At 34.9% G+C, this 27,244-nt stretch overlaps 1 protein-coding gene across 1 annotated transcript in view; it reads left to right on the forward strand.

Moving 5' to 3' along the window:
* The first annotated feature begins 378 nt into the window (after positions 1-378).
* The window catches only part of Klp10A (kinesin-like protein 10A), a 216,519-nt gene continuing 189,653 nt past the window's right edge, over positions 379-27,244 (forward strand). Inside the window, exon 1 of the mRNA XM_069820646.1 lies at positions 379-604. Coding sequence (XP_069676747.1) covers positions 544-604 — 61 coding nt within the window. The 5' untranslated portion in view covers positions 379-543. The remainder of the gene's footprint in view (positions 605-27,244) is intronic.

Consider the following 27,244-nt stretch of genomic DNA (forward strand, 5'->3'; position numbering starts at 1 on the left):
ACTGCGCATGATGTGCATCCATCTTACAGAAGAATATTACACTACTTGTACTAACCCACAGTGTTTCCGTTACCTGACATTACGTTGATTATCTGTCAAATTTTATTTAATAAAAATAAGTTCTAAATTCTTCTAAGGCTAGTTAATATTTTATAGCAGTTTGGGAGCACGAGCATCCGGGGGCACTTTCGTGCATATCTGATTACTTTATATAATTTTGTTTACGTATCCTTCAAACTGCTCTCATAGAATTTTCGATATGATGTTGCTTTATTTTCCCTTAAAATCAACTAGTAATTATTGTATATTAATTGTATTAGCAAAGGTTAATTGTGAGTAATATGTATCCTTTCGATTTCAGGCTTTGTATGATACGTTCATTTCGGTTAGTTTGTTCTGGTAGATTTTAAAACCTCCACAGGATAACTGTCATACTGGGCAGGCGAAGTTTCAGTTTACAGCCGGTTTTATGAAAGTTACGTGAAAAATAGTGTTTTTAATATTGTGTGGTTTATGGTGGCCTGTAATATATACTGAGTGAAAATGGATGAAGGACTGAGTGGGATTTCGGCAGGTGCTAGTGTGGATATAAAACGGACAGATGGTGAGTACTAGGCTATGTTGTCCATATCTGGAAGTCTGCATGCAGTTCGTTGTTCTGTAGATTTTGCGTAGGGGTAGTTATTACAAAGCTGTATACGTTAATTGATTTTAAGTGTTTCTATTATACTGTGAAGATAATAATTGTTAAATTGTATTACACTGATTTTCGCTGTGCTCAAGTTTGAGAAACCATTACAACAATTAGATGTCTTTCGTTAATTAGGTTGATGAGCTTCACATAAAAAAATTTAACATCAACCTCGACTTTTGTTTTGTCTTTTCTGTTAACTGCAACGTATTTGTTGAATATTTTGTTTTTTATTTTGGCATTTGCAAGTGTTCATTTCTTGCCTTACATTAGGCTGTGCGTAATGTGATTTTGTTTCACATTATGGACTCTCTTACGTTGGTAATCATCCCAGTTGCAATTTGTTTAATTAAACATGTAGACTCTTAATATTTCTGTTAAATAAGATCGTGTGCAATATTCAGGGTGAACGTGGAGTTACCTATCGTGTTTCTTAATGTGGTAACGAGGTATCTACTTGGATCATGTGGTGTACCTTTGTGTCTAAGAACAGATAAACTCTTCATTTCTATGACAAATAGTGTTCCGTTGGTACTTTCTAAGGACTAAAAGAATCATCGGCACATGGTACTACCAAAGAGGGTATTTCATTTCCTACTGTGTATGGACAAAGTTTTAGAATGGGGTTTTTAGTTTGAATGTCTGCATAATTATGAAACTGATTATTATAGACTAGGCTATTATTGTAACATGATTTAGTAATATTATTCACTCTGAGGCCTAAATAAGTTAATTATTTTTCGTAATATCGTTCTCTGTAATTATTTGAGTGATATCGTACTTTTCTCTTGTTTATGGAAATAATTGAACAAGTGATGAACGACATAGTACATAAGGGGGTACCGGTATGTGGACGATGTGAACGGTCAGTGAAAAATTGCAGCAAATATTATACACCGCCAAAAGCAAGTCGAGCAAGTGTGGTAGTAAGGTTTCAGGGCGAACATAACCTAACCTAACTTCCGGAGGGTGAGGAATAGTCTAAAGAGTAGTACCCTACCTAATAGGTACATAGATCAGTGATAATCAATTAAGGCCATTCTAGAGTATTATGAAACCTTAGAATAAATTTTAAATAGGTAGGCTAATGTAGTACCTATGGCATGTTGTAGGCTATCCTAATCAGTTAGGAAACCTTGTCAGGAGCAAGAATTATGGTACTAGTACCTGTAATTACTTTTAAAACTTTCCAGTAGGCCTAATTCACGTAAAACAATAACGTAGGTCTATTTTAATATTAACACAAATATTTACGTAAAAAATTGTGCGGAAAGGATACCTTTTCAGTTTGATGATAATAATATGTTAAATTTCAAGCCATAAGAGTAGGCCTACTACAATATTAATAAGGAAACAGAGTCTCCTTGTTCAGAGAAAAAAAAAAGCATAATAGATGCATGAGCTTGTGACATTGTAAGTTTAGGTTATTTTTTCTGCTGTATATCTAAATGTTGTAGTTGTAATCCCCTGGTGGAGGGGCAGAGAAGACCTGACGGCTTTATCTCTACCAGGTTAAATAAATAAATACTACTTAATACTAAATGTCAGTGAACTGGTTTCAGTTTCGTAACTCAGGCATTCCATTTTAATGAGTGTTACATTTGCACACAAAAGCTCAATAATTATAACAATAAAATTAATTAAATATGAATAAATGGAATTTACCTGTATATTCAGGTTTTGCTGAGCAAAAAATTTAACCTTGGAAAGTAACTTTTAATATTTGAAAACGTTAGTAGCCTATATCTGGTGTTAACATAAAATTGACCTGTAATTTCACATGAGGGTAGTAAATTGTCAAACTCTGAGATTTGAATTTAAGGCTTTAATAGAAAAATTATAATATAGGCTACAGGTAAATAACAAACCAACTAGTCCTATTTAGGTCTACAGCAGATTACAAATCCTAGGGCTATGTGACAAAAAAATTCAACATAATGGGTGTTACATATAGTGTGTTCCCATGCAGACTAGTTCCATCCGATCTGACAAAATATTTCGGACAGTGAGTTGTCATATGCTGGTGTATGGATAAGTATGTACACACTTTTCTTTGCAGACTGCACCCTTTATTGCTTAGTTTCCTCGGACTGGTGCTCTGCACTACAGTCATTAAGCCAATGGAACATTACCTCTTGGGACCGGTCTGCATAGGAATTTTCTGTAGCTGCTATAATACAATCTTTTAAACAATTACAGTTCACTTGCATGTTAATCTATAGGCTAAACTGAGGACCTTCTTTCACATAAAGTTAATACCAAATTCTTAAAGAAAAAAATTACATAGGGATTTTAAAGGGAAAATAAATTTAAACCTATTTTCCTGAAACATTTTTTTTTTTTTTGAATGTACAACTGTATTGCCTTTCATTTTTATATTTGGTATGGGTAACATATATAGGCTATTACCTATTAAGTATTAATTTTCACAAAAGAAAGTTAATTTTGTATTGGTTTGAATAATGTTTTGTCACTTCCACAAGACGGTAAAGATATTTTCACATCTTCATCCATGACACTTTGGCACATATGAACATAGGCCTATTTGTATTGTTTAGATTTTTTCTGTTTATTTCTCTCAGCTTACACTTTCACTGATACAAACAATCCTGCATTCACTTCCAGGTTATTTCATTTAGGTAACTCGTCTTCAGTATCAGAGTAGACATCACTCACTTGAAGCCTTGTTCACAAGATGCTACACTTCCTCAGCATATATGTTCACTTCAATAATTCCTGAGTGGGATGTTTTGGATACCAGCAAATTTTTCTGCCATATGACCTGAAGTGATGGCATCCCTGCATTTGTGGTATAGAGCTCACGTTATGCCACTTTTTTTTTAATACCAACTCTTTTTGAAGAATGTTTTCTTCGTCAGCCTACATTCTTGTGATACCCTTTACATGATTCTGTACATAAGCCTAAGCATGGAAATCGTTTGCTGTCATAACAATAATTCTTCTAGATATTATTATATTTCCATCAGTTCCATCTACAACAGCCTTTCCATGTCATTGGCAAAATAATTATTCCACTCCACTTTCAAACCATAGTCATTCTTCGTATGTATGTATGTATGTATGTATGTATGTATGTTATCAATATCATGTACAATTTGTGTATCATTCGTTAATGCTGTTCCTGTTAGGTTTTCTAGGAAACCACTCTTAACTACATTTTACTGTTAATAATTATTACTGTAATATTCCATACTACATACAATCATATAGGCCTAGTTATTTATTAACAAGAACTCTTTCCCTTTAATTAATATTTCTTACATTACGGTATGTTTATAGGCCAGCTTCAGTTTTCCAATTTTTTCTTTCCTATAACTTATATACCGGTAAACATTTTTCGAGTTTCCTGAATTTTCTTCCATTTACTGTTCTATACAATTTCCTATATACGCTATTTCTACATTTAGTTTTAGTAATTAAGATTCCAGAATAAAAGTTTTTCTTGTTCTTTAATTTTCTGGACAAGATAGAAGAATGTGTAATGCATTGTCTTTTTGATTACATAAAGGACATATATTTTCCTACGTCTCCTCTTCTATTTTTTAGCCTCCAAATTCCCAATCTCCACCACGCTAGTCCCATCCTTTCCTCCCTGTTGTTAACTTTTGTATATTTTTCCTGTCATAAGATTTTTATTTCTTTGTAATTTATTAATGATTTAAAATCATTTAACTTGCTAACATTTCCTGTTTCACTATCTCATTACTCCTCGCCATTATAATTTTACTTATCAAATTTATATTAGTTTCCCCAATTTCTTGCCATAACCAATTTAGTCCTAAACTGCTTACATTATTTTCTAATTCATTTATCCAATTAGACTTAGTTTTCATCGTTTGTAGGAATCTTAAATATCTTTTCAAGATATCACTTTTTTCTTTCTCTACAATATAACCCAAAAATTTAACTTTCCTAACTAACATCATTCCCCTACATTCTTCATATAGTCTAGATGTAACAATTGTTTGAGAGTACTGGTACAATTTTATTTTAAACTGTCCTGTACAGTTATGAGCTAAAAATCAGAAGATAGTTGATTGTAATTATTTCCTTTTTTTATTTCTTAATAATTGAACCAAAAAAAAGTCCATGTACATTTTTTTGGGGTACCTTTGTACCAGTTCCTAATTTTACTAGAATATTTAGGCTAATTCCACATTTCCTAACTGTGATATCTTTGAAATGACGCCATCTTCCAAACTCATGATCTATATGCTTTGCTTTCTATCTATTATGTCCTGTCCCTGAAGAATATTTAAGGCTCAGTATGGTTAAATATTGCATGTTATTTGTACCAGCTGGTTTATGAACGATTTTTAACCAGCAAATGCTGGGTAACTTTCAGTGCTGGACCCCGGACTCATTTCACCGGCTTTATCACCTTCATCTCATTCAGACGCTAAAGAACCTGAGATGTTGATAAAGCATCGTAAAATAACCTACTAAAAAACTCGATAGCATTTAAGTGTGCTTAAATGCTGCAGGCTCATGTCTATAGATTTACTGTGATGTAAAGGAACTTCTCTGGGAGAAAATTCCGGCACACCAGCGATGCTGATATAACCTCGGCAGTTGCGAGCATCGTTAAATAAACCATAATTTAAAATTTTTTTCAATTAACTTTTTGGTGATTTCATATGAAATAAAATTTCATATATATTCTTAGTGTATGGTCAAAAATTATCTTAAGTTTGAAGGGGAATGTAGAGATTTAAATTTAATAGTAAAACATGTGGTACAAAGCTACCCCAATTAGCAGTATAACTTCGTACCACTATTAAATGTCAAATTTCACCTAGGCTATTTAAAAAAATGATTTGGGATGTTTATTATGTCTCAACCCATAAAATAAGTAGTAGGCCTATTCTGAAATAGTTTACTTTAAACATCAGTTTCAATAGATAGTATTTTAGGTAAGTAGGCTATAAAAATATGACATTAGTGGTACAAAGTTACCTCCAACGATGGCTGCATATTTATTTGGAGACAGGTCATTACTTACAATAATATAAGGTTTGAAAATATTACTATAACCATAAACCACAATAGTAAAAATGGATTTTTGACTATAGCTCCTATGGGCAAATTGGATCTTGTCCTGAAGCACCGCACTATTTTCAGATAACTTTTTTCCTTACTTAAAATACTCAGCTTGGGTTCTCTTAATGTAACTATGAATTTTAAAATGTAAATTTTTCAAAGCTTTTTCACAGATCTCACTTATGTTCCTGAGTTTGAGATGATATTAGACATCAACTTTTTATTATTGCCAAGTGATGCTTTGTTATAGGCCTAAATCGTTAGATTTTTATTAATTTCATGTTTTGAAAGAGCCTCCGTCAGATTAACGAAATTGCTGTGATATTTGAACACACAAACATTATGAGGAGTGGCGGCTACTGGAAGAACTGCTGAGGACACACAGAAAAAAAGTTGATTTGCAATGGCTACCTTTAAATTCTTCAAATGCTTCCACTATTGATACAACCACGTATCTTTTTTCCATGTGGTTTCTTTCTCCAGATACAGAATCTTTACTGACCTGACATCGTGTTTGCCAGATGCGTCCATTTTATTTCATCACTGCAGAAGAACTCTTGAACAGTTAATTTTACTTCCACTATCACAGTGAAAGATTCCTAGTTCTATTAGAGAATAAATCCTTACATGTGTTAGGATTAAGAATGTCATATGACACTTTTTCCAAAACAGTCAGTTTCTTATTTGGACTAATGGGCAATGATTTTTTTAAGCTTTATTGATGATTTTGCAGAATGTGTCGCTGCACATAGACCAGTCTTACACTAAACCTAAACTATAGTACTAAAACCCTAAACTAACCTAATCTGTCACAGATTCAGGAAAGGTTAGATTAGGTCAGTTTAGGGTTTCAGTATACTTTAAGTTTAGGTTTAGTGTAAGATTGATTTGTGTGCTGCGACACATTCTGGGAAATTACTGCTTTATTTACTGCTCTTCCGAAAGACTGAACACATTTGTAAGTCCGAATAGGCGAAGCAGAATCATTTGTATTTGAAATGTTTTCCATAATTTTCTCTTTCTGTTGTAGTAAATTGTGAAGTGTCTTTGTGGAAATGTATGAAACGCAGCCAACAATGTAACAAAAAATCTGTCCTTTTAATTAAATAAAATTACAAAATAGCCTATACTTGTATACATATGACATTGTATCCCTTATTTTGAATTTGGCAGCCTACATTGGTTGGAAATATTATACAAAATATCTATGTACATGTATACAAAAACCAATACAATATGAATCTTTAAAACTTCATTGCTTAAGTAACATAGGCTATGTCCAGCAATTTAATTTCTTTAAGATAATTTAAGATCAGTCATTAGGTAATTTAAAAAAAAATTGGCTGTAAGTATTAAATACTGTACTTTGTTAATGAATTAAGAAACTCAGTCTTGCAGATAGAAATAGAAACAGTGGAATCTGAACAAGGTAAAGTTTTAAAAGGGCTGAAAGAAAGCAAGCATACAGAAAAAAGCTTAAAGAAAATAGACTGGTAGTATATAATGAAGTAATGATTATATAGATAGTAGTTTTTTGAAACTTAAAATAAAAAAAAAATCAGTTTTGGTATCTAACATTTTGGGATGAAACATTGTTTCATTTTTTATGGGCAGTTTGGTGGTAGAAATTCAATATCATCAATTTATTAACCAGTGCATTTGCTACATTGTTAAAATTCTTGGAACAATATAAAATTACAGTGAAATTGTGAACATTAAAAAACGTAAAGTATATTTGCTAGTGCAGTAGGTTCAGTCTATAACTTACCTATTTGTAGAATGACTTAACAAATAGTCATACTTTAAAATTCTGACTATTTAAGCCATTCTACAAATACTGTAGATGAGTTATAGGTGAATCTGCTTGACTTTTGTAACTTACCGGACCAAAAAAAAAGTCAATAAAACTATTAAGAAACGTGACGAAAGGTAATGGTGTGATTTCATCCCAACCCATCTTGTTAATCAGTCACCTGCTACCAGATCTTTAAAATTACGACTATTTAATTCATTCTACAAATAGATAAGTTATAGATGAATCTACTAGCAAATATACTTGAAATTTTGTAACTTACGGACCTTAAAAAAATGTTAAAGCTATTAAGAAACTTGACAAAAGGTAATGGTGTAATTTCATCTCGACCCATCTTGTTAATCACAATCACTTGCTACCACATCTTGAGTGAACATTGGACCTAAAGAGATTGCATAAACAGGCAATATTCGACCACCAGCATCAGATAGATTAGTTGAAAAACTTAAATAACGGTACAAATAACAGCAAAAAGGGTGCCAGATCAAATTCCTTTGCTATTCATATTGTGAAAGCTAATATTGAGGGATGACCAAACTATTTGGAAAAAATGTAAGAACCTATATTTGCGGACCTTTAGATAGATTTCTACACAAGTAGTAGGTAAATTAGTTAAGAAGGTGATACATTCACTAGTTTAGAGAAAATGTACGTTGAAGATCCCCCCCCCCCCCGCGGATAGCTACTGAAATCTTATATTTTCGTGAATATTGGGAAATTAATTTTATGTAGCATCTCTTTATCGTGTGTAACGGGAAAGTAAAACGAATTAATTCCTATAATATACATCTCTTTTATTTGTTTGATGAAACTGTGATTAACAGATAATGAGATAAGATAGATGAAATTAACATTCACATCTCACACCTTCATGTCGTGGGGAAGAGGAAAAATCTGGGAAAAGCACAGATATTGAAAAGAATCTTAAAATAAATGATAAAGGAATTCCTTGTTTGCTCAAGATGAGTGGCAATGCATTATGCCATTTAAAAAAGTGCTCCAATTTCAAAAGGCACACTGCGTCACAGGATTCACCTAATGGGAAAAATATTCAGTCCAAATTTTGAGAAACATTCAGCCTGTAGGTACCGTGCAAGCTCCTCTGGTGGCGACTGTTGTTACTAATTGTAGGACAGTAGAGATGGAATTGTGCTTGAAGTGTGTGGATATATTTAACGTCTCAGGTTAAACGATTAGAAATATGGGTGACTCTAAAAAGCGGAAAGTACCTAATGCTAATTGCTGTGTTCTTGGGTGCAGTAATGCTTATAGGAAGGCACCAACCGATTTTCTTTTATTCATTCATAAATAGGTCTACACTGCTTGTAATAATAGTATTATATACCAATGTAAAAATATAATGTACATATTATATTATGTTTATAAATAACCATTAAGTTAACAACGACGGGAATTTATAATTTCAATTTCAATGCTGTATATGTTATTATATTTAAAACTAGAAACACAGTACATAATTACTGAGTTCTTTACATATACAGTATATTATCTATAATATTAGCAACAATAAACAATAATATATTTATTTTTTTAAATGTATTCATATCGATATTTAATTCTTGATTTCAAGACTTGAACCACTTAGTGTTGATGGTTCACCTTGGGAATCAACACCCGCAACAATAATTTGCAGTATTGATTTTATTGGGAACGAGATCAGGACACCCCCAAAACCTTGATTGACGCATTTTGTCTCTTCAAAAAAATATGTGGGCCTCTACAGCATATATTTATTTCTTGTAATGTGTTTTTTTTCTCATATGAAAGAAAGTTAATAACGTACATTTAAAAATTTGTTTCAATTGAATTTCGTTTCCGACATTGCAATGACTTCACGTTGTCTGAACTGTCCCAGCTTCAGTGCTGGTACAGACCCAGAAACAAAATTTGGGTTTCAGGTGGTCCAAATTTTGTATCTGGGTCTGTACGTACGAAACTTCCACCAGAACTAGACAGCGCAATGGATAGATCCGATAGATTGAAAAAGTAAACGAGCCCACCTCCGCCCATTATTCCGCTATCATTTAATTTATATCTCTGCGACTGGGAAGTCTAGTAATAAGTTTACTTCCTCGCTGTATGTACGGAAGGACAGTGGTATAAGTTCGGAAGGCTACAGTTTGAGAACCCCTGATGCAGACACTTCAAATCTCTAGTTTTATTCGGTTGTCGTTTTGTAGTGTTCGCAATACCGGAGCGACACAGGGTATGTGTTCCGAACAAATGAGAAGCATGCGGGCAAATCAGTCGGTTAGAATATTTGCTACCGTATTATTCTCAGGATCAAAGTTGAATGGTTTTCGTTATTTTACGGCATGGTGCAGACCACGACCTGTTCACTTCAGGGACATTGAATGCCTCGAGTTCGTATTTGCTCGAGATGTCAGTGGGTGTTGAGAGGAGCCATATAAAGAGCGGGCAAGGCCTCACGTGGGCTCTGCCTGGTGAAAGTGCAGCTCAGCTGCAGCTTGCCGCGTCAAGCGGTCCAGCAGGCTACGAGTATGTACCGTAATATGAAGTAATACCACAGTCTCCTATATAGTAGACTGTGGTAATACTTTGACGAACTAGCAATATTACGCTATGTGTGATAATCGCATGATTTTATCTCGGTTTTTACGCTCGTGATGTGTGACTAGTTGTCACAGATATAGGCGCTCGTTTTTATTTTTTTTAATAGGTGCTCACACTTTGGCACTGATATAAATCAATAAACGTAAATTAACATCACATAATTTAAATTGTGGATATGATTGCTGTTATGGCCACTTTTGACGCCTAGATTTCCTTAAGTTACTACTGAATGTAGAAGCTGCAATATTAACTCCTTTTTCAACATAGGAACGCATCATGACAACCTATGCAAGGAGCGCATTTCGTGCACTTTAAATCGTTAAATAACCTTATGCCAAGAAGAAAATCCTTATGTAACAAACATCTTTATTGTTCTTTGATCCGCAGCCGAATGAATTGCAAGTTTTGGATTAGTTTCTAAAGCTTTCTTACAAACAGAACACTTAGCATTGCCAGGCTCACCTGAACACTTGCAGGCAGATGGCAGAATCTGCGGAATTTGTTAGAGCGGTAGTGGAGAAATTTTGTCTCTGCCATCCTCATTACACCGGTAATAAAATTGTTATAGACTCTGAAGAGTTTTAAATTCAAAAAGTTCGTTAGAACTTACAGGTCTGCATAAAACTATACATATAGCGAGTCAAAAAGTCCCTTAACATCCCCTATAAAATATAAAAAAGTTATGCTGGATACAATTGAACTGCGTTATGCATCAGAAGACTAAGCGTGAAGTTCAAAACTCTGGGAAATGACGTTTAAAATTTCAGGATTACAAATCACTCTTACAATTATACTATGGGCCCGATGACGATAATAATATTTACTAATATGACGTGTTATTAAGCCTTTTTCCTATTTAAATAGAGATTGGTTACTTTCAAAATAAATATTAAGTGTCCGTATTTATGTCAAAATGTCCTTTTTATTAGTAACAGTGTTAGCTGGAACGCCAGAGGGAAAAAGATCTTTGGGGAGTCCGATACGTAGATAGGAGGATAATATTAAAATGGATTTGAGGGAGGTGGGGTATGATAGAGACTGGATTAATCTTGCACAGGATAGGGACCGATGGCGGGCTTATGTGAGGGCGGCAATGAACCTGTGGGTTCCTTAAAAGCCATTTGTAATTTTTTTATCGTAGGTTATTTTACGACGCTTTATCAACGTCTTAGGTTATTTAGCGTCTGAATGAGATGGTGATACTGCCAGTGAAATGAGTCCGGGGTCCAGCGCCGAAAGTTACTCAGCATTTGCTCCTATTGGGTTGAGGGAAAACCCCGGAAAAAACCTCAACCAGTAACTTGCCCCGACCGGGAATCGAACCCGGGCCACCTGGTTTCGCGGTCAGACGCGCTATCTGATACTCCACAGGTGTGGACATTTGTAAGTAAGTAACTATCAAGAAAATATTGAAGTGTACAAACATGATATTCGTAATCTATTAAATATTAATGAGAAGGGTTTTTTAAATAACTTTGTTGTCTATCTCGTACTATTGACTTTTCTGTTTTATTTTATTTTTTTTATTTTTGCAATTTTTCAGTTACTGTAGCTTAATGCTTGTTTGGCAGATATTAATTAGAAGTTACGTAATTGTTTGTTCCAACCCCGATCACATAGGCTATAATGTCAGATTGGCCATTCCCATGTTAACATACAAAAGAGAACTACTAGGATCTCCACTGTCGAAATTGAATTTTTTGGGAACGACAGCTAGATAGAAGTAAAACTGCAATCTATTACTCCTTGCAATTTCATCAGGGTTATAACGTGACTACTTTTGCAGTCACTAGATGGCAGCATAGTGAAATTGTTAATTGTCTTCAAAATGCGTTAGGTTGATCAATCTATTACGTGATCAGGGGTTCCAATGCAACTGTTGTAAAGAATGTCTTGCGGCGGATTTCATTTTATAAAAAAAAAAATGCGCTAACAATGTGTTCTAGTTTAAGTAGGTGACTACCTGATTGTCGTAAATTTTTACTGAGATGCTGATTTAAAACACTGAGGAATTTCTGGTGACATCCTTTATTAGACTCGACAAGGGATAGGCTCTCCTTTCACAATATGCTCATTGTAATAAGAAAACAGATTAAGAAAAGACAGTTCTTTAGTAAATGTCTTGCAGTTAGACTTCAGTTCACAATTTGAAACCACGTCGAAGAGTTTGGAAGTCATATTATTTTTTCAACAGATGGAACAATAATTTTACTGTTTACAGCATGTGAAAACTCTTAAACTACGAGAAGTATTTTCCGACAGCATATTATTGCAACAGATAAACATGTTTCTGCTGTAGTGAAGATGACCAACCAGAAGAAAGTGTGTATTTTGTCTGATTTAACGAATAAGCAGTCAGTTTTTTCAGTGGATTTGTGTAAAGCAGGCGTTCTCAACCTGGTGCTCGCAAGCTCTGTGGTGCTTTTTTAATGACATTTGGTACTGTCGTCATGAGAATAAAAATGTGCTCGCGAGCACGATCGCTCCTGAGGTTCCTTTATCAATTCAAACTTTGTTGTACAGCCGAAACAAATAGTGTTTTTATCCATCTATTATACTATTTAAGCGACGTAATAGGCCTTCTCGTATTTAATGGTGCATAATCCCTTTCAATTCAGTGTGGACTTAATCAGGAAAATCAAGATTATTCAAGAGAACAATATGGCTGCTCGTGAGGAACTTCAGTTGATAGATCTCCAGTCCTTCTTAGCGCTGAAATACTGGTTTCAAAAGGAGAAATTCATGGCCTTTGGGGAGGCAGAACATACAAATAGGCTCCAAATAATGTGCAGTGTTTCTTTCAAATGTCTGACTATATTAGAGACAACCAATCAATGCTAAAAACTTTCTCACTTATTAAATACATAAAGATCAAAATACGATCACGATTAACTGATCCACATCTGCAGGACTGTTTCTCCTTGGACATCACTAAAATTCTGAGTGACACTGAAATTTAAGGATATCAATTCCCTGGTGGGTGTTAAAATTTTGTTTATTTCATTTACCTATTCGATTTCATGGTGCTCGCTCTCTTAGTGTTACGTGTGGGCGGTGCGGTGCTCAGAATTTTCAAAAGGTTGAGAATCCCGTATAAAGCTTTCGAGGCAGGGATCCCTTTATTGAAATTGCAAAACAATCATCGTGCTAACCACACGATACCTCCATTCTGGTTGGATGATCGTCCACCTCTGCTTCGGCATGTGAACGTGAGGCCAGCAGCCGGCTGGTAGGTCTGGGCCCTTCAAGGGCTGTAGCACCACGGATTATTATTTATTATAAGAGTTTTTATTAGTAAAACTACTACACATGTATAAGATAAACGTCATTATTAGGGGGCGGATGTTGATGAAAAGCCATCTTATTATTCACATTAGGACGATGCCTATTAATATAGAAATCCTTTCTATGTTAATATCAACGTAAAAATTAATTTCTTATATTGCATTTTTCGGCGTTTTTGAACTAATAGGTCTTTTTTTTTTCTGAATTTTTGGTAATGTTTAATACTTTGAAGAAAGTTTAGATCATTTGGAATGCATTTTACTTTTTTCTTTACAGCTAGGTCTGTTAAATCTTTTTCTAAGCAGTTAGGTGAGTAGTAATTACCTACTGAATAAGTGAATAAAGTGAAGTTCGAGTTTTATAGTTTGAAACAGACTGTAAAGACCATCCCTCATTACATTTGAAGGCTTCACTTCACACAACGGAAATAATATAAAATACTTGACAACAGCTTAGTTTAAGTAAGGGCTTTGACCGCTACTTTCTTTTGTCGGTAGGAGGGTGTCTTTAGAATTTGTTTGGAAAGGGAGAAATTTTCACCATGTCCTGGATAAGACGTTGAGTTCCCATGGAAGGAAAGAGACAGTATTTTTAACACAAAGATTGCAAGAATGCAAGCTGCACCCACAATTTGTTTTGTCATTCACACTCCCCATCTGGATGATCTGGTAACAAAAGTGAAGAACGGAAGTAGGAGGAGACTGAGAATGAAGTCAAGACATGGACCACCACCGATTGAAACACCTTGTAAACCCTCATTAAAATCTATAGTTTCCCTTAAAGCCTTCATTTTTTGCATGCCCTTTTCCTTTATCTTAGCCAAATTCCAGAAAGTTGCCTCCTCCCTCCGGCATTTGCAGGGCAGTCATTGAAACAAGGTGACTAATTTTTAAGAAATTGTGGTGCGAGTACTTTGAATAATATTTAAATGTCATTTTCTTTTAATTTTATGTCATTTTTTCGTTAGTTTAAGGGCATTTTAATGATCATTTTAAGTAGATTTTTAGGTCATCAACATCCTCCCCCTAGTCATTATATAGTACTTACCCTTTGTTTAACGTTACAATAATATATAAAGTGTTTAAAAAGTGATGGTAAAAATTTAGGGATTGAGAAATAAAAACGAAGGAAGCGAAAAAAATTCCAGTAAACCTGGATCCGCAAATTAACCATTTACGAGGTAATGGCATTTTGTGCTGATTGGGGCTTGCTGAATACTAAGTACTAACTCCAACAAAAGCTGTGACAATTTTATTTATGAATCACGAGACAGTAAAATTCATAATTTTGGCTTCAACATCACAGACATATGATTGAACATACATAAAATGAACTTTCTTGTTTGAACAACAATGGAGTTTGTGGATAAACAAGGTACAGTACAGTATGGACATATTAACTGAAGAATTTTACAGTAGGTGTTCAAAATGCTGACCATGCGCTTGAATGCATCTGTATAATCTTCCCCGCAAAACTCGCGTATGCACTCTAGCAGCCCTGGGTCATTCTTCATTTTCTGGCAGGCATCTGCAATCCTTCAGGCGTGATAACGTCTTTTGTGTAAACTAGGCCTTTTGCATAACCCTATACACAAAAATCCAAAGGATTTAAATCAAGTGATCTAGGTAAGGCCCTCCTCTACCTAGCCACCGTTCATCATACCGTCTGTTTAAATACCGTCTCACACTTAGAAGGAAATGAGATGGGGAGAGTGCGACATACGTACGAAGCATGAATGTTGTCGCTTTACCGAGTCCAGGCGCTCGGTTCACTATCGGCCCCAACCAGCAAAAAAGTCATTATCTCGTAAACCAGGTATGCTCAAAATTGTAAAAGCCCCGATTACACGGAAGATGCTGCACTGCATAACACACACTGTGTACGGACTGGGCTCCGCAACTACATTGCAGCACCGCCCTTAGCATAGTTCTCACACTCTTACAAATACGGATAATAGACTGAATTTGAAAAAGGAAAGAGTATACACTGTAATATTCAGTTATTACATTATTTATTATACAGTATGTAATATAGTTATATAATAATATCATAGATAATATCATTTTCATATTCCACCATACAGTCTACTTTGCGGTCTATTCAACATCTGCATTCTTTTCTGCAAGTAATCAGGAATCTATTTCCAACGAATTTACTGCAATGCGCTAGAGATGCTCATCTGTTAATCGGGACCTATGTTTGGATTTAGTAACCTTCATTCTCGAAAATAATATATGTCGAGGCGAAGGTAGCTAACATAGTGGCAACGAATAAGCTCATCTTGTAATATTTAGTTTTGTTCATTTTTTAAAATAATTATATGCTTGTCAAGTCATATTCTCTGTATTTAGTTCTGAATTCTACGTTACTTAGTAAATCAATTAACTCATCCTGGAACTGCACTCTCACGGATTGTACTAAATTTATGAAAAGATTAACAAAAATACTAATATCACTCTCCATACGTCTAAAATCACTAAATCTATGTTCTGTGAATTCACATTTGAACTGTTGCAGTACAGAGACAGAATTAATTATATTTTGTTCAGGCACCATACATCTCTTTACAAGTTCACCATCCGTGAAGGATTTTAATGACTTAGCTAATTCCCAATATACTACATAGGCTAACTTGCGCCAAAACATAGACTCTGAATTGTTCGACTCTCTTCAATGTTTGGCCTTTCATGAAGTGTTTCAATACTTGAAGCTGTAGTGCACGTTGCGCCCCTGAAAAAGTATTTTATCAAAATATCTATTTCTGCTGGAATAAAATCACCACAATAACAATAATAATAGTAATAATAATAGGTCTAATAATAATAATAATAATAATAATAATAATGTTGGTATATGAAAATAGGCTGTATTACAGAAAACAGCTTCTCTGTCACTTTGGCATGTTCTGGGTAGCAGAGCCTATAATGTAATTTTATGTTGCTCAGTAGTATTCTTGACAGTACCTTACAATATAGCAATCACTTTCCGTTTTCACCGAAAGTACAACAAAAATAGTCTTCCTCCCACACTGTACGGAATGATCGTTTGCTACAGAAGGTTTTGACTGTGTCATTATCCCGCACTGTTCGTGCGTTTACTAAGTACTTGAACTGCCTTCTGCAGCCATCCGTCGAGTTTCTAACGAGGAACAGCACGCGCTACTTTCGAAGGTTGTGATTACAGAACGTAATCGGGAGTCAGAGAATGAGCATACCTGTCTTAAACGGTTAACTTGCGGAATTTTACTTCTCATCCTTAAATTTTTTACCATCACTTTTGAAACACCATGTGTATTCATTAGTGAGAAGATTAAAAAATAAGAATCACTAAAATGCACATAATAGAAATTAAATTAAATTAATTGAAATAATTGAACTTACCGGTATATAAAATTTAAGACATAGGAATAATGCATAAAATCTTGAATGCTTTTTAAGTACAATGTAATGCGTGTATTCACTCCTCTCTGAAGTTCTGAAATTCAGATTATTAAACTGTTGACATTAATATATTAACAAAAATTAAGTTTTTACGATAATAAGGTGTTTATATTATGCTGCAATCATGCTCCATCCCTTCAGTGTCTTTGTACAGATACGGAATTAAAATTTGGAGCGAGTCTTGATGGGAGTCAACCTGTATGGGGCAACAATTTTGGACGACTGTCCACAAATAACATATATACAGGGGTTCTTGTTTACTGCATATGCGCAGTGTGTTGTAAGGGAAACTTATAAGTTACAATAAGGGAGCTCCAAATTTTATTTCCGTGTCTGTACACATTCCCTTTGAATGAAAGTTGTTTATAGAAATTTTTAGCATCGTGTAGAATTAAATAATTTCTGATATTTTGTTTTGGCTGTGAAATGGCCATAAAAGCTCGAATATGGTAGGTAAACTATTTTTGTCATTGAGACTATTGGACACACACTCTAACATTTTAGTCGCGTGGGGGTCATGTTAACCCAAGTTGAAATGAGTGGGCCCGGGTTCAATTTCTGGTTGGAGTTTTTTTTTTTTGCGACTTTTTCCCTCAACCACTTATTATTGTTCGTACAAGAGCGCGATCGTTCGGTGATAAATATTCACAGAGCAGGATTGGTAAGCACAATAAGCCTCAGGTTGCGGTACAAACTTTCGGGCCCCTTCTCCGTAAAGGAGAGAGAAAAAGAAGGTACTTTGTATAATTAATTATAAAATCTTTCTTTGGTGTGATTTTTTTTTTTTATTATTTTTCGAAATTGGCGTGTTTCCATTTCAGTTCGGAACTGATCAGATTTTCATTCAATTGAAAAGTATCAAAAGATAATCTTGTGCAATTTCGAAATTTCTTTATCTCATCACAATAATTCCTAGGTAAAATTTTGCACTGTACAGTATTATTTTTTTTTCTTATTTTCTAACTGTTCATGTTTGCTTTTTAATTTGTTAAACCTTCATCAAATTTAAGCACACCCGCATATTTTTCAGACAAATTAAAGCTGACTTCACGTTGTTATAAATTGGCAGAACATTCTGGATTAGCTGTTCCGAGCGTGACGTCTTGTTTTTAATTTTCAATCTTACATTTATTTTTAATTCGTCTAGTTAAATATTGAAATTCCATACTAAAATGAAGAGACAGCTAAAACTTCAGACAGTTGCACTGAATTAACATGTATTGGGACTCATTGTTGAATAATGGAATGTATTAAAATAAGAGCAATACATTAGGCGGTTTTAAAGGACGTAATGTGTTATTTTGGAGCTGTCTTTGGGATGCCTTTGTATGCAATTATATGAAACTCAAAAGCAATCCATTGTTGCGTATAGTATTTGCACGTCACAATGAAGAATCGTGTGATGAATAAATTATTACGGTGTAAAATTGTGAATTCTTTTGCAGGAGAATGTTCAAGCCACCGGCGTAGCTCAATCGGCTAAGGCGCTTGCCTGCCGACCCGGAGTTGCGCTCGGGAGCGGGTTCGATTTCTGCTTGCCTGATTATCTGGTTGGGTTTTTTCCGAGGTTCTCCCCAACCGTAAGGCAAATGTCAGGTACTCTATGGCGAATTCTCGGCCTCATCTCGTTATCACCAATTTCATCGACGCTAAATAACTTCGTAGTTGATACAGCGTCGTTAAATAACCAAGTAAAACAATAATGTTCAATTGTTTTAATATTCTGCAGTTGCAGTTTCATTTTTGAAATAAAATTCTCCTTAGTTCCTTCATTTTTACCGCAAAATAAAATTTTTTGAATGCCTTAGTTATGACGTACTGTAGCTCTAGGGTTCCGCCCTTTGGTCAGCTAGGACAGAGATTAACATGAAGTGGTCTTCATTCTCTAGTATAAGACTACAGGGCGACCCATCATTTATTACACATAAATGATATTACGTGAGAGGATCAATTTAGAATGAAACAGTAGTACAGTCATTAGGATTATTTAAAATTCAATGTAGGCACCAGCATTTGTTGTCATTTTTTCCATATATACTGCTCTCTCAAACATCACAGAAACAGAAAAAAGCCCAACAGTGTTAAATCTGGGCTTCTTGCAGGTTACTTGACATTTCTACGGCGCCCGATGATCCGTCCGCGAAACGCATTGGTAAGCCATTCCTATGATATCAATGCAAAATGGAGTAGTGCATGAATGGACGTTATCATCTCACTTCTATTTGAGCAGCAATTCGGGTACGATCATACACAGTCTTGTCGCCATGATTACTGCTTCAATATTTATTTCTTTATACAAAACATTTCAAGTAAATTTTCTACTTAAATGCACGTGTTTCGGGTCGCACTGAGAGTAAAATTAAATTAAAACTTCATTTGTGCTTCAGATAGTGTGGAAACGGTACATTTTAGCGGTAGTATTGGCCACGTGACCCGACTGTTTATGGTACAGTAGAGCATAGATTATTCGAAACAGTTGGGGATGGGGGGGGGGGTGTTCGGATAATTGATTTTTCGGATAACCGGTCATTTACGAACACAAATTGTACCGGTGTCATAGGAGCAGTATGAAACAAAGAAACACTGATATTAAACACAAAACTGTACATACAGTATATTATATTTTGTATCACATGTCTTACAAATAACACAGAGAACTGACTAGCCTAGTTTGACAAGTTCAAAATGGTCATTAAAGTAGGCCTAGAGTTTAGGAAAAGAAGTCCATTTTTGCTTCAGAGGTGAGGCTCGTTTTTTTGCCGCTAAATCTCGCAAACAGCGCTAGCGAAACTTCTACATGGAGCGCACGCAAATTTGAATTTGCCGATTGGAACGTTTTCGGTTGATCGATATTCGGATAATCGATGCCCTACTGTACTACAGTGCAATAGTTGGATATAATTATATATGAAACGCCCTATATATTGAAATAGTGTGAGCGGGGCCTATAATTTTATTTTAAACTTTTGTAAAATTTAAATTTTATTGTTAATGGGTGACAGTTTTAATTCAGAAATTAGAGGATGAAACTATGGAAGTAATAAAACTATCAAGTAACTATTATGCACTTTTATACCTTCATTGAGAAGAATCGCAACAACTTCGGAGGGCCACGAGTTGACTACTGACCCAGACACAGATTGCGTGACTGACCAACTCTGCTTCCGTGGATCAAGTCTTAAAAACGTAATGCTCAGCTTGTGTAGGCTATTAGGTGATGATGGTGGCGATATTTTCGGCGATGATAACATCCATTGCACCGAAGTGAAATAAGCTCACGTTCTCTTAGGCTATTCATGCGGGTCCATTCTGCTATTCCCAGATTTGAATTTTGATATCGGCGATAAATTGTCGATACATCTTTTGGAAAAACGACCGTTGAAGTAGTTCCGATGATTTTGAAAGTGAAAATGGTCGGATCTGTAGGGGATTTCTTGAGGAGATGAATGTCAGAAGTAAAGGATTTTATAGGGAAATATTTAAAGGAAAGGAAATTGTTCGGAAATGTAGTAAATTGCGTGTGAAATGAGGGGTGCGTGGTAATGGAAGTGCAAACGTGGTTTCTAGTGAAGGAAAGGAACGTAGTGACATAAAAACTTGTATTAATTCAATAATCACTGTAATACAGTGAAACAACAAATAATAATGAAATGGAACCAAAATTTCTATATTGTAACTTCTGTTTTCACGTCGGCCATTACGGTAGTCCGCACTGACATCACTACACAAAAATCAGTAGGCTTTCAAAATCCTGCAGAGATTCCTATATGCAAGGCATAACAAAAGCCTAAACTAACTTTTCACAGATTCGTATATGCAAGGCATGGCCTGACTATACACTATCGTGAAACTTTCGTAATGTCACCAAAGTTACGTTGGTATTACAGAGGAGACAGCTGAAGGTGTGGAAGTGAAGTGGGAGCGCTCGTTTACAGCTCATGCAGTTGTTTAGTCAACTGTCCGAAGAGAGGTTTGAACCTCATAAGTAACACCAATAAGGCATCACTCATGAGGAAACTAGGCCAGGAGATAATGGAGTAGGGTGGCCAGTTCTAGGGTAAAACTCATGCAGTTCTAGGGTAAAACTACGATGCCAGTCTCCCTCCCACCTTTACTTCCCCAGAAAATGTATCTACTTTACAATTATTATTCTGATTGTTCTTCCCAAAATTGCGAATGTCCCATATTAATCGAATCCTCAGAAGTTAAGTATTTAGGCATTACAATCGACCAACAGTAACGATGGAATAAACATATTACATATTTATGCAATAGATTACGTAAAACAATTTATATCTTTGTTATACTTCGGTCATATTTACCAGTTAATATTTTAGGTCTCATTTATTTAGCTTTATTTCAATCCGTTCTCCAGTATGGAATTTTAGAATGGGGAAATCCTTGTAATTCTAATCTCATTTCACTAATACTTATTTAGAAAAGAATAATTAAAATATGCCTTAATAAACCAATTGATTATTCATCCGAGCTTTTGTTCACTGATTTTAATATTTAGAAAATTAAAGATTCATTATATTGCCTTATTGAACTTCATACATAAAAATCGTAATAAATTCAAATTGTATCATAAATATGGAACTAAAAGATCCGATTTTATGTCACTAGAGGAACCAAAGTGTTTCACAAGCACAGCTCTTAGCCATGGTACCTATTTTGGTCCAAGGTTATAATAAAATAATTGAAAAATACCCAAATTTGGAAAATTTTAGTATCAGAAATTAAAACAAAATGCGTTAGGAATTTAATTTTTAAAGAATATATATTGATTTAATATGTATGTGTATATGTATATATAAGATTTAAATTGTTAAAATTGAAATTGTATTTTTAAAGTTAATTTATTCCTTTTTTTTTTTCTTGGCCCACTTTGTGTCAAATAATTATCTTTGTTTGTGTTAAGTATGTATTTAGATAACTCCCCGAGCACGAATTTTTACTCCTACAGGGAAGAATTAAGACTGTATTTTTGTACATATTTTACTAACAATAAACAGCAATTATCTCACTCGACTGGATTTTAATCCACGATCATCTGGTTCATTGACATTGATAACCTCTAGCTCGTAGATAGTATATCTGACAATAATACAGTGGCTGGAGGAGGTAGTGCTTTTAGTGAACTATTTTCATCCACTTTATTCGCCATGAATCTTTACGATATTTGTCATTATTTAAGTCTGGGGTTGTTGCTGCACCGCACTCACCCCGTGTCGGCGTCCCTGCTGTCGACCTCACGCCGAGGTGATCCACTGCCTGGGCGGACGGCAAGGCCGTGCTGCAAGGCTCATCACAGCTCTGACAAAAGCCCCTCCTCTCTCCTGCCTTAGAAGGCGCGGCAGGTGCGTGTTCAACTCGGTCAGTTCTTTATTTAACTATGTGATGCCACCTGTCATTCCCGTCCTATGCAGTTCGATGCTCGGACTTCTTGGTGACTAGCCGTAATCGAATTGTATGGGATTACTCCCTTTGACATTATCCAACCCGCTACTCCTTGAAGTGTCTTCGAAGAATTGCATCTAAAAGAAAATTTGCCCCTCAATATTTTATTAGCAAAGTGCACTGAAAATAACCAGAATGATTACTCTTCTACAAAGCACGTGTGTGAGTAGCCGACTCTGGAACGTAGCAAGAACCGATCTTGTCCTACGTATGTAAGTGTTCTGTAAGTAGGCCTAATACTCGTACGTACTGTGTTATATGCTGTCCGCCTGCAAATAGTCTTCAGGGCAGGAGGCTATTGTGTATTTCAGTATAGGGAAGGATCTTTGTTACTGAATTTGTTGGAAATACGCCATTTTGAATGAGTATAGTATTGTAGAAACCTGGCAACTTCTTTCTGGCCACATAGACGAGCGTTCAACCCCATCCTTTCTCAAACCCCTAGTACAGCGGTGACCAAAGCGGGTGTCTTGATTACATCGTGTAATTAGACATTCAAACGGGTGCGAGAAGTTTCCTGTACATTGCTGTGTTTTATTCACGTACTGAAGGCAAGCAGTGGCGGTATCATGTCGTTCTACTAACTGTCTCTACAAGCAGTAAGAGGTGGTTTCGTAAAGAATGAGAACTTTTTCGTTGTTCTGTCGGACAAAATGTAATATGTTTACTTTTCTCAACGGTTCAAGTAGGAGTATGTAGAAACATTAATTGCCATTCTGAATAATGTATTATTATTACTGACGTCTAAGTATGTGTTTATTCTTCTATACATGCATGAATATTGATATTTTTAGATCTTCTCCCTAGAAGGATAAAATTATTAGGTTTTATCTCAGTTTTAATCTTCTTAATCTTTAGATGAGGGTAACTTTATTAATTATTTATTTATTAATAATATTGTAGAAAAACTGATTCGATGTTATGTGCCAATGAACTGTTAAACGTCAGGAATTGGCATGTCTTAAATCATAGCCAGGAAGAGAAAGATGAGATAAATAAATGTAAGGAAGTCATGGGGTTTGAAATATCTCGTGCTCTAAAGCCTTTTAATATAACAGAATTTCTCAAAAGAGTAATGATTAAAATAACTTTAACTTGTCCATAAGAAGTTTTTAATTTTGAAAAACTACGAATTTCTCGTCCAAGTATCGAGAGAAGAATTTAGAAAATTTTTTATTATATTCAAGAGGAAAGTTAAAAAAGAAGCAAGAAAAATCGTATATTATTCACTGGCTCTTGATGACAGCAGTAACATTACTGATACAACAAAGTTATAGGTTTTTATCCGCGGGATTGATCAAGGTGTTAGTGCAAGAACCACCACTGGTTGTAGTGTTCATGCCAAGTACCTTTCCTGAGATTTGAAATATCTCGTGATTTAAAGCCTTTTAATAGAACAGAATTTCTCAAAAGAGTAATGATTAAAATAACTTAAATAACTTATTCATAAGAAGTTTTTAATTTTGAAAAACTACGAATTTCTCATCCAAGTATCGATAGAAGAATTTAGAAAATTCCTGATTATATTCAAGAGGAAGGTTCAAAAAGATGCAAGAAAAATCGTATATTATTCACTGGCTCTTGATGACAGCAGTGACATTACTGATACAACAAATTTTGAGATTTTTATCCGCGGGATTGATCAAGATGTTAGTACAGGAACCACTACTGCTTGTAGTTTTCATGCCAACTACCTTTCCTCCGTCTCCTTACTGCATTGGCTGTCACATGTAATCACTGCAGCTCGAGTTTTGGTCACCGTTGCCGCCAAGTAATATTGTATATTCATGTGTGTGACTGTGCATGTGATGACAAAATGATCGTAAACAGTTTTAATTCGGTTAACAAGTTTGTTTCCTTTAATATCGTTAGAAGTGTGAATACAAGAGCACCGGAATGTTACACTACGTAGTGAAAAGAAATAGGTGGTTAGTACGAGAGATTTAAGGAAATTCTCAAAACTTATACTTCAGCAACACCAGTGGCTGGGAAAGAGACTCGAAAAACTGCGGGTATGTCTTCAAATTTATGAAGTCTCTAAATAGCGAATCGTCCAATAAAAAAATCTGATGTTCAGAAAATAAGATTGAAAGTTTACGACACATTACCCATAGAGACATTCGGCGCAAAATTAATACATTTTATATTTTAAAAAAACCTGTCATTGGCAAAATGAATGTAATGGAGATTATAATGTGCCATAAGTCAGGCTGCACACGAGGACGATACGATGCATAAGCGATACGCTGTAATTGTCTTTAGACGTTAGTTATCACTTGTGCTCGTTAAGACTGTGTTGAAGTGACAAAACAGGTGCATACCAGTACGATAACATCGTACTAAGATACATGTTCTGCTGGTCTCTTCGCTTAGTATCGTACGATAATTCAAGAATGTCATCGTCGCTCGAAGAGCTCATGATTGCAAGGTACTCGAAATGATCAGCTGATCAAATTAACGTTACAAGACTGTAAAACATTCATCAACAATTTACGCGAAGATTAAAAAATACAAAATCGACAAAGAATGAAAGACGAAACGTATCAATGCTAACACTGTGTGACCAATAAAATGTTACCAAGAGAGCTATTGAGCACTCACCACGTGGGAACTATAACTTTGCAACTCAACCGTTGTTACCATGGTAACAGGCCTACCACGCTATGTGTTTTTCCGATCGCAGCGCTAATACCATATCCCATCTTAAAAAAAAAAAAACAGGTGTAGTCCTTCTCTTGTGAACCATGTCACTCGCCCTCTGATCATGCGCACTGCCTCCTTTTTGGGACTGCAAAGTACCTGTGCGACAACTTTTTTCTAAGACTGTACATAATGTATGTGTATAAACTTCGAATTGGAAAATAAAATACACATAAAGAAAAACAACTTCTAAAAAATAATATTTTCAGGATGCAGTTTTGTCTAGAACATTGAAACGCCTCTTTCTCGGAAGTATTTTTTTTTTTTTTTTTACTTAAAATGTTTTACTTCTAAACCGACAATATGATTACAACAGTTTAATTGTACCTCTTTAGGTTATTATTATTATTATTATTATTATTATTATTATTATTATTATTATTATTCCAACAAAATATGAGAGCCCACAAACTTTTCTATATTAGAAATTCGAAATTTCTTTCACCAGTCTCCAGATGCATTAAAAATGCCAACATGCATGGCTGCGAATTCGATCCCTTCAATGCATAGACTTAGTTTGCTCTTGGCAACGATTTATCATTTATGTATTCTTTTAGGCATTATACTCAATTATCATTGTCTCATAGTATTCTTAGTTATGTATTTTAAAGTCATCTATTATTTATCCATTCGTCATTATTGTAATTAATTGTAATTGTATTTAGGCTATGTGTAATATTTATTTTTGTATTATGTGTTTGTTATATTCTTTGTGCTGAACTGTAATTGGCCACTGGCTGTTGTACAGCACATTAAATATAAATATAAATAAAATAAATAATAATAATAATTATTATTATTATTAATGAAAATTAATGAATCCAAAACTTTTATAATTTCCTTTTCACGTAAAACTACTTAAAAATAATTCTCTTAATAATGTAATTATTAGGAAAGATTGTATTAGAGATCTTGGTGTCCTACTTGATTCAAAATTGTATTTTCATAATCATGTTGAATACAACCATTCACTAAGAATGCTGGGTCTAATTAGGTCTATAACTTATTCTTTTTCTACTCCTATGTGTCTATTAATTTTATACTGTACATTGGTTAGGTCTAATCTAGAATATGCATCTGTTGTCTGGAATTCCATTACTTCCACTGATTCTGTTAAATTGGAAAAAATTCAAAGAAAATTTATCTCCTTATATACATTTCGATTTTTACCCAACTCCTGTGTTTATAATTAAAGTAACTGCAAATATTTTAATTGTTGTAGTCTATATGTCAGACATCAAGATCTCGATTATTTATTTTTTGTATAGTCTTAAAAGGTGAAATTGATTGTGAATCCTTAAATAATGTCTTCGAATTCCTACCAAAGAATTGTTGTTTAGTCAACTGTCCGAAGACAGGTCTGAACCTCACAAGTGATACCAAGAAGCCACTACTTGAGGCAACTAGATCAGGAGATAATAGGGAAGGGTGACCAGTTTCTTCCCCCCCTCCATTGCATACATCGCCGACTCTCTATATATTACACTAGTCAGACTTCGGATGCATACCAACAATTGTTCTTCCTCTGACACATATCAAGTGAGATATACTGCCTGATAATAAAATGTACATATCAGCCAGAACCTCAATCAGAGGATACAAAAGGATTAAGATACAGTGAAACCTGCCTTTGCGGTCACTTAATTTAAACGGCCACCTGGCCAAAAGGCCAATTTTCTCTGGAACCAATTGGATTTTCCATAAGATCAATACAAATTCTCTCTCTATTTAGCGGCCACCTCATGCGCCGGCCAGCGGCCGGGGTCTATTTGGATTGGAACCTGACTATAACAGTCACTGTCCAACAAAAAATCTTTTCACGGATACTATCTGACCTATTTTTTCGATGGTTGGAGGACAGGGGACAATAGCTAAGTGTACAACAGTACACCCTACATATCTTGGGGTTAGTTGGTTACTGTTTGACTCTTTTGTCACTTTCCACTCCGACCCTGCACAGCTATAAATTCTTACTCGTTTTTAAAGGATTGAAACACGGACTTTTTCTATGGAAAATGTCACAGTATGTTTTAGGTCAGTAGTTAACCATTCGAATTTTATTTATTTTTTCCTCCTCTTTCTATCTTTCTCTATTTGGACCAGCTTTTACGAATGTTTCTTCTTTTCATACAGGTTTTTTTTTTCTGAGCCCTCCCTAACAAAACTTCAAGTTTTAAGAAAAAAGAGTATAAAGGGGGG

This window comes from Periplaneta americana, chromosome 3, assembly GCF_040183065.1.
Source record: "Periplaneta americana isolate PAMFEO1 chromosome 3, P.americana_PAMFEO1_priV1, whole genome shotgun sequence".
Taxonomy (NCBI): domain Eukaryota; kingdom Metazoa; phylum Arthropoda; class Insecta; order Blattodea; family Blattidae; genus Periplaneta; species Periplaneta americana.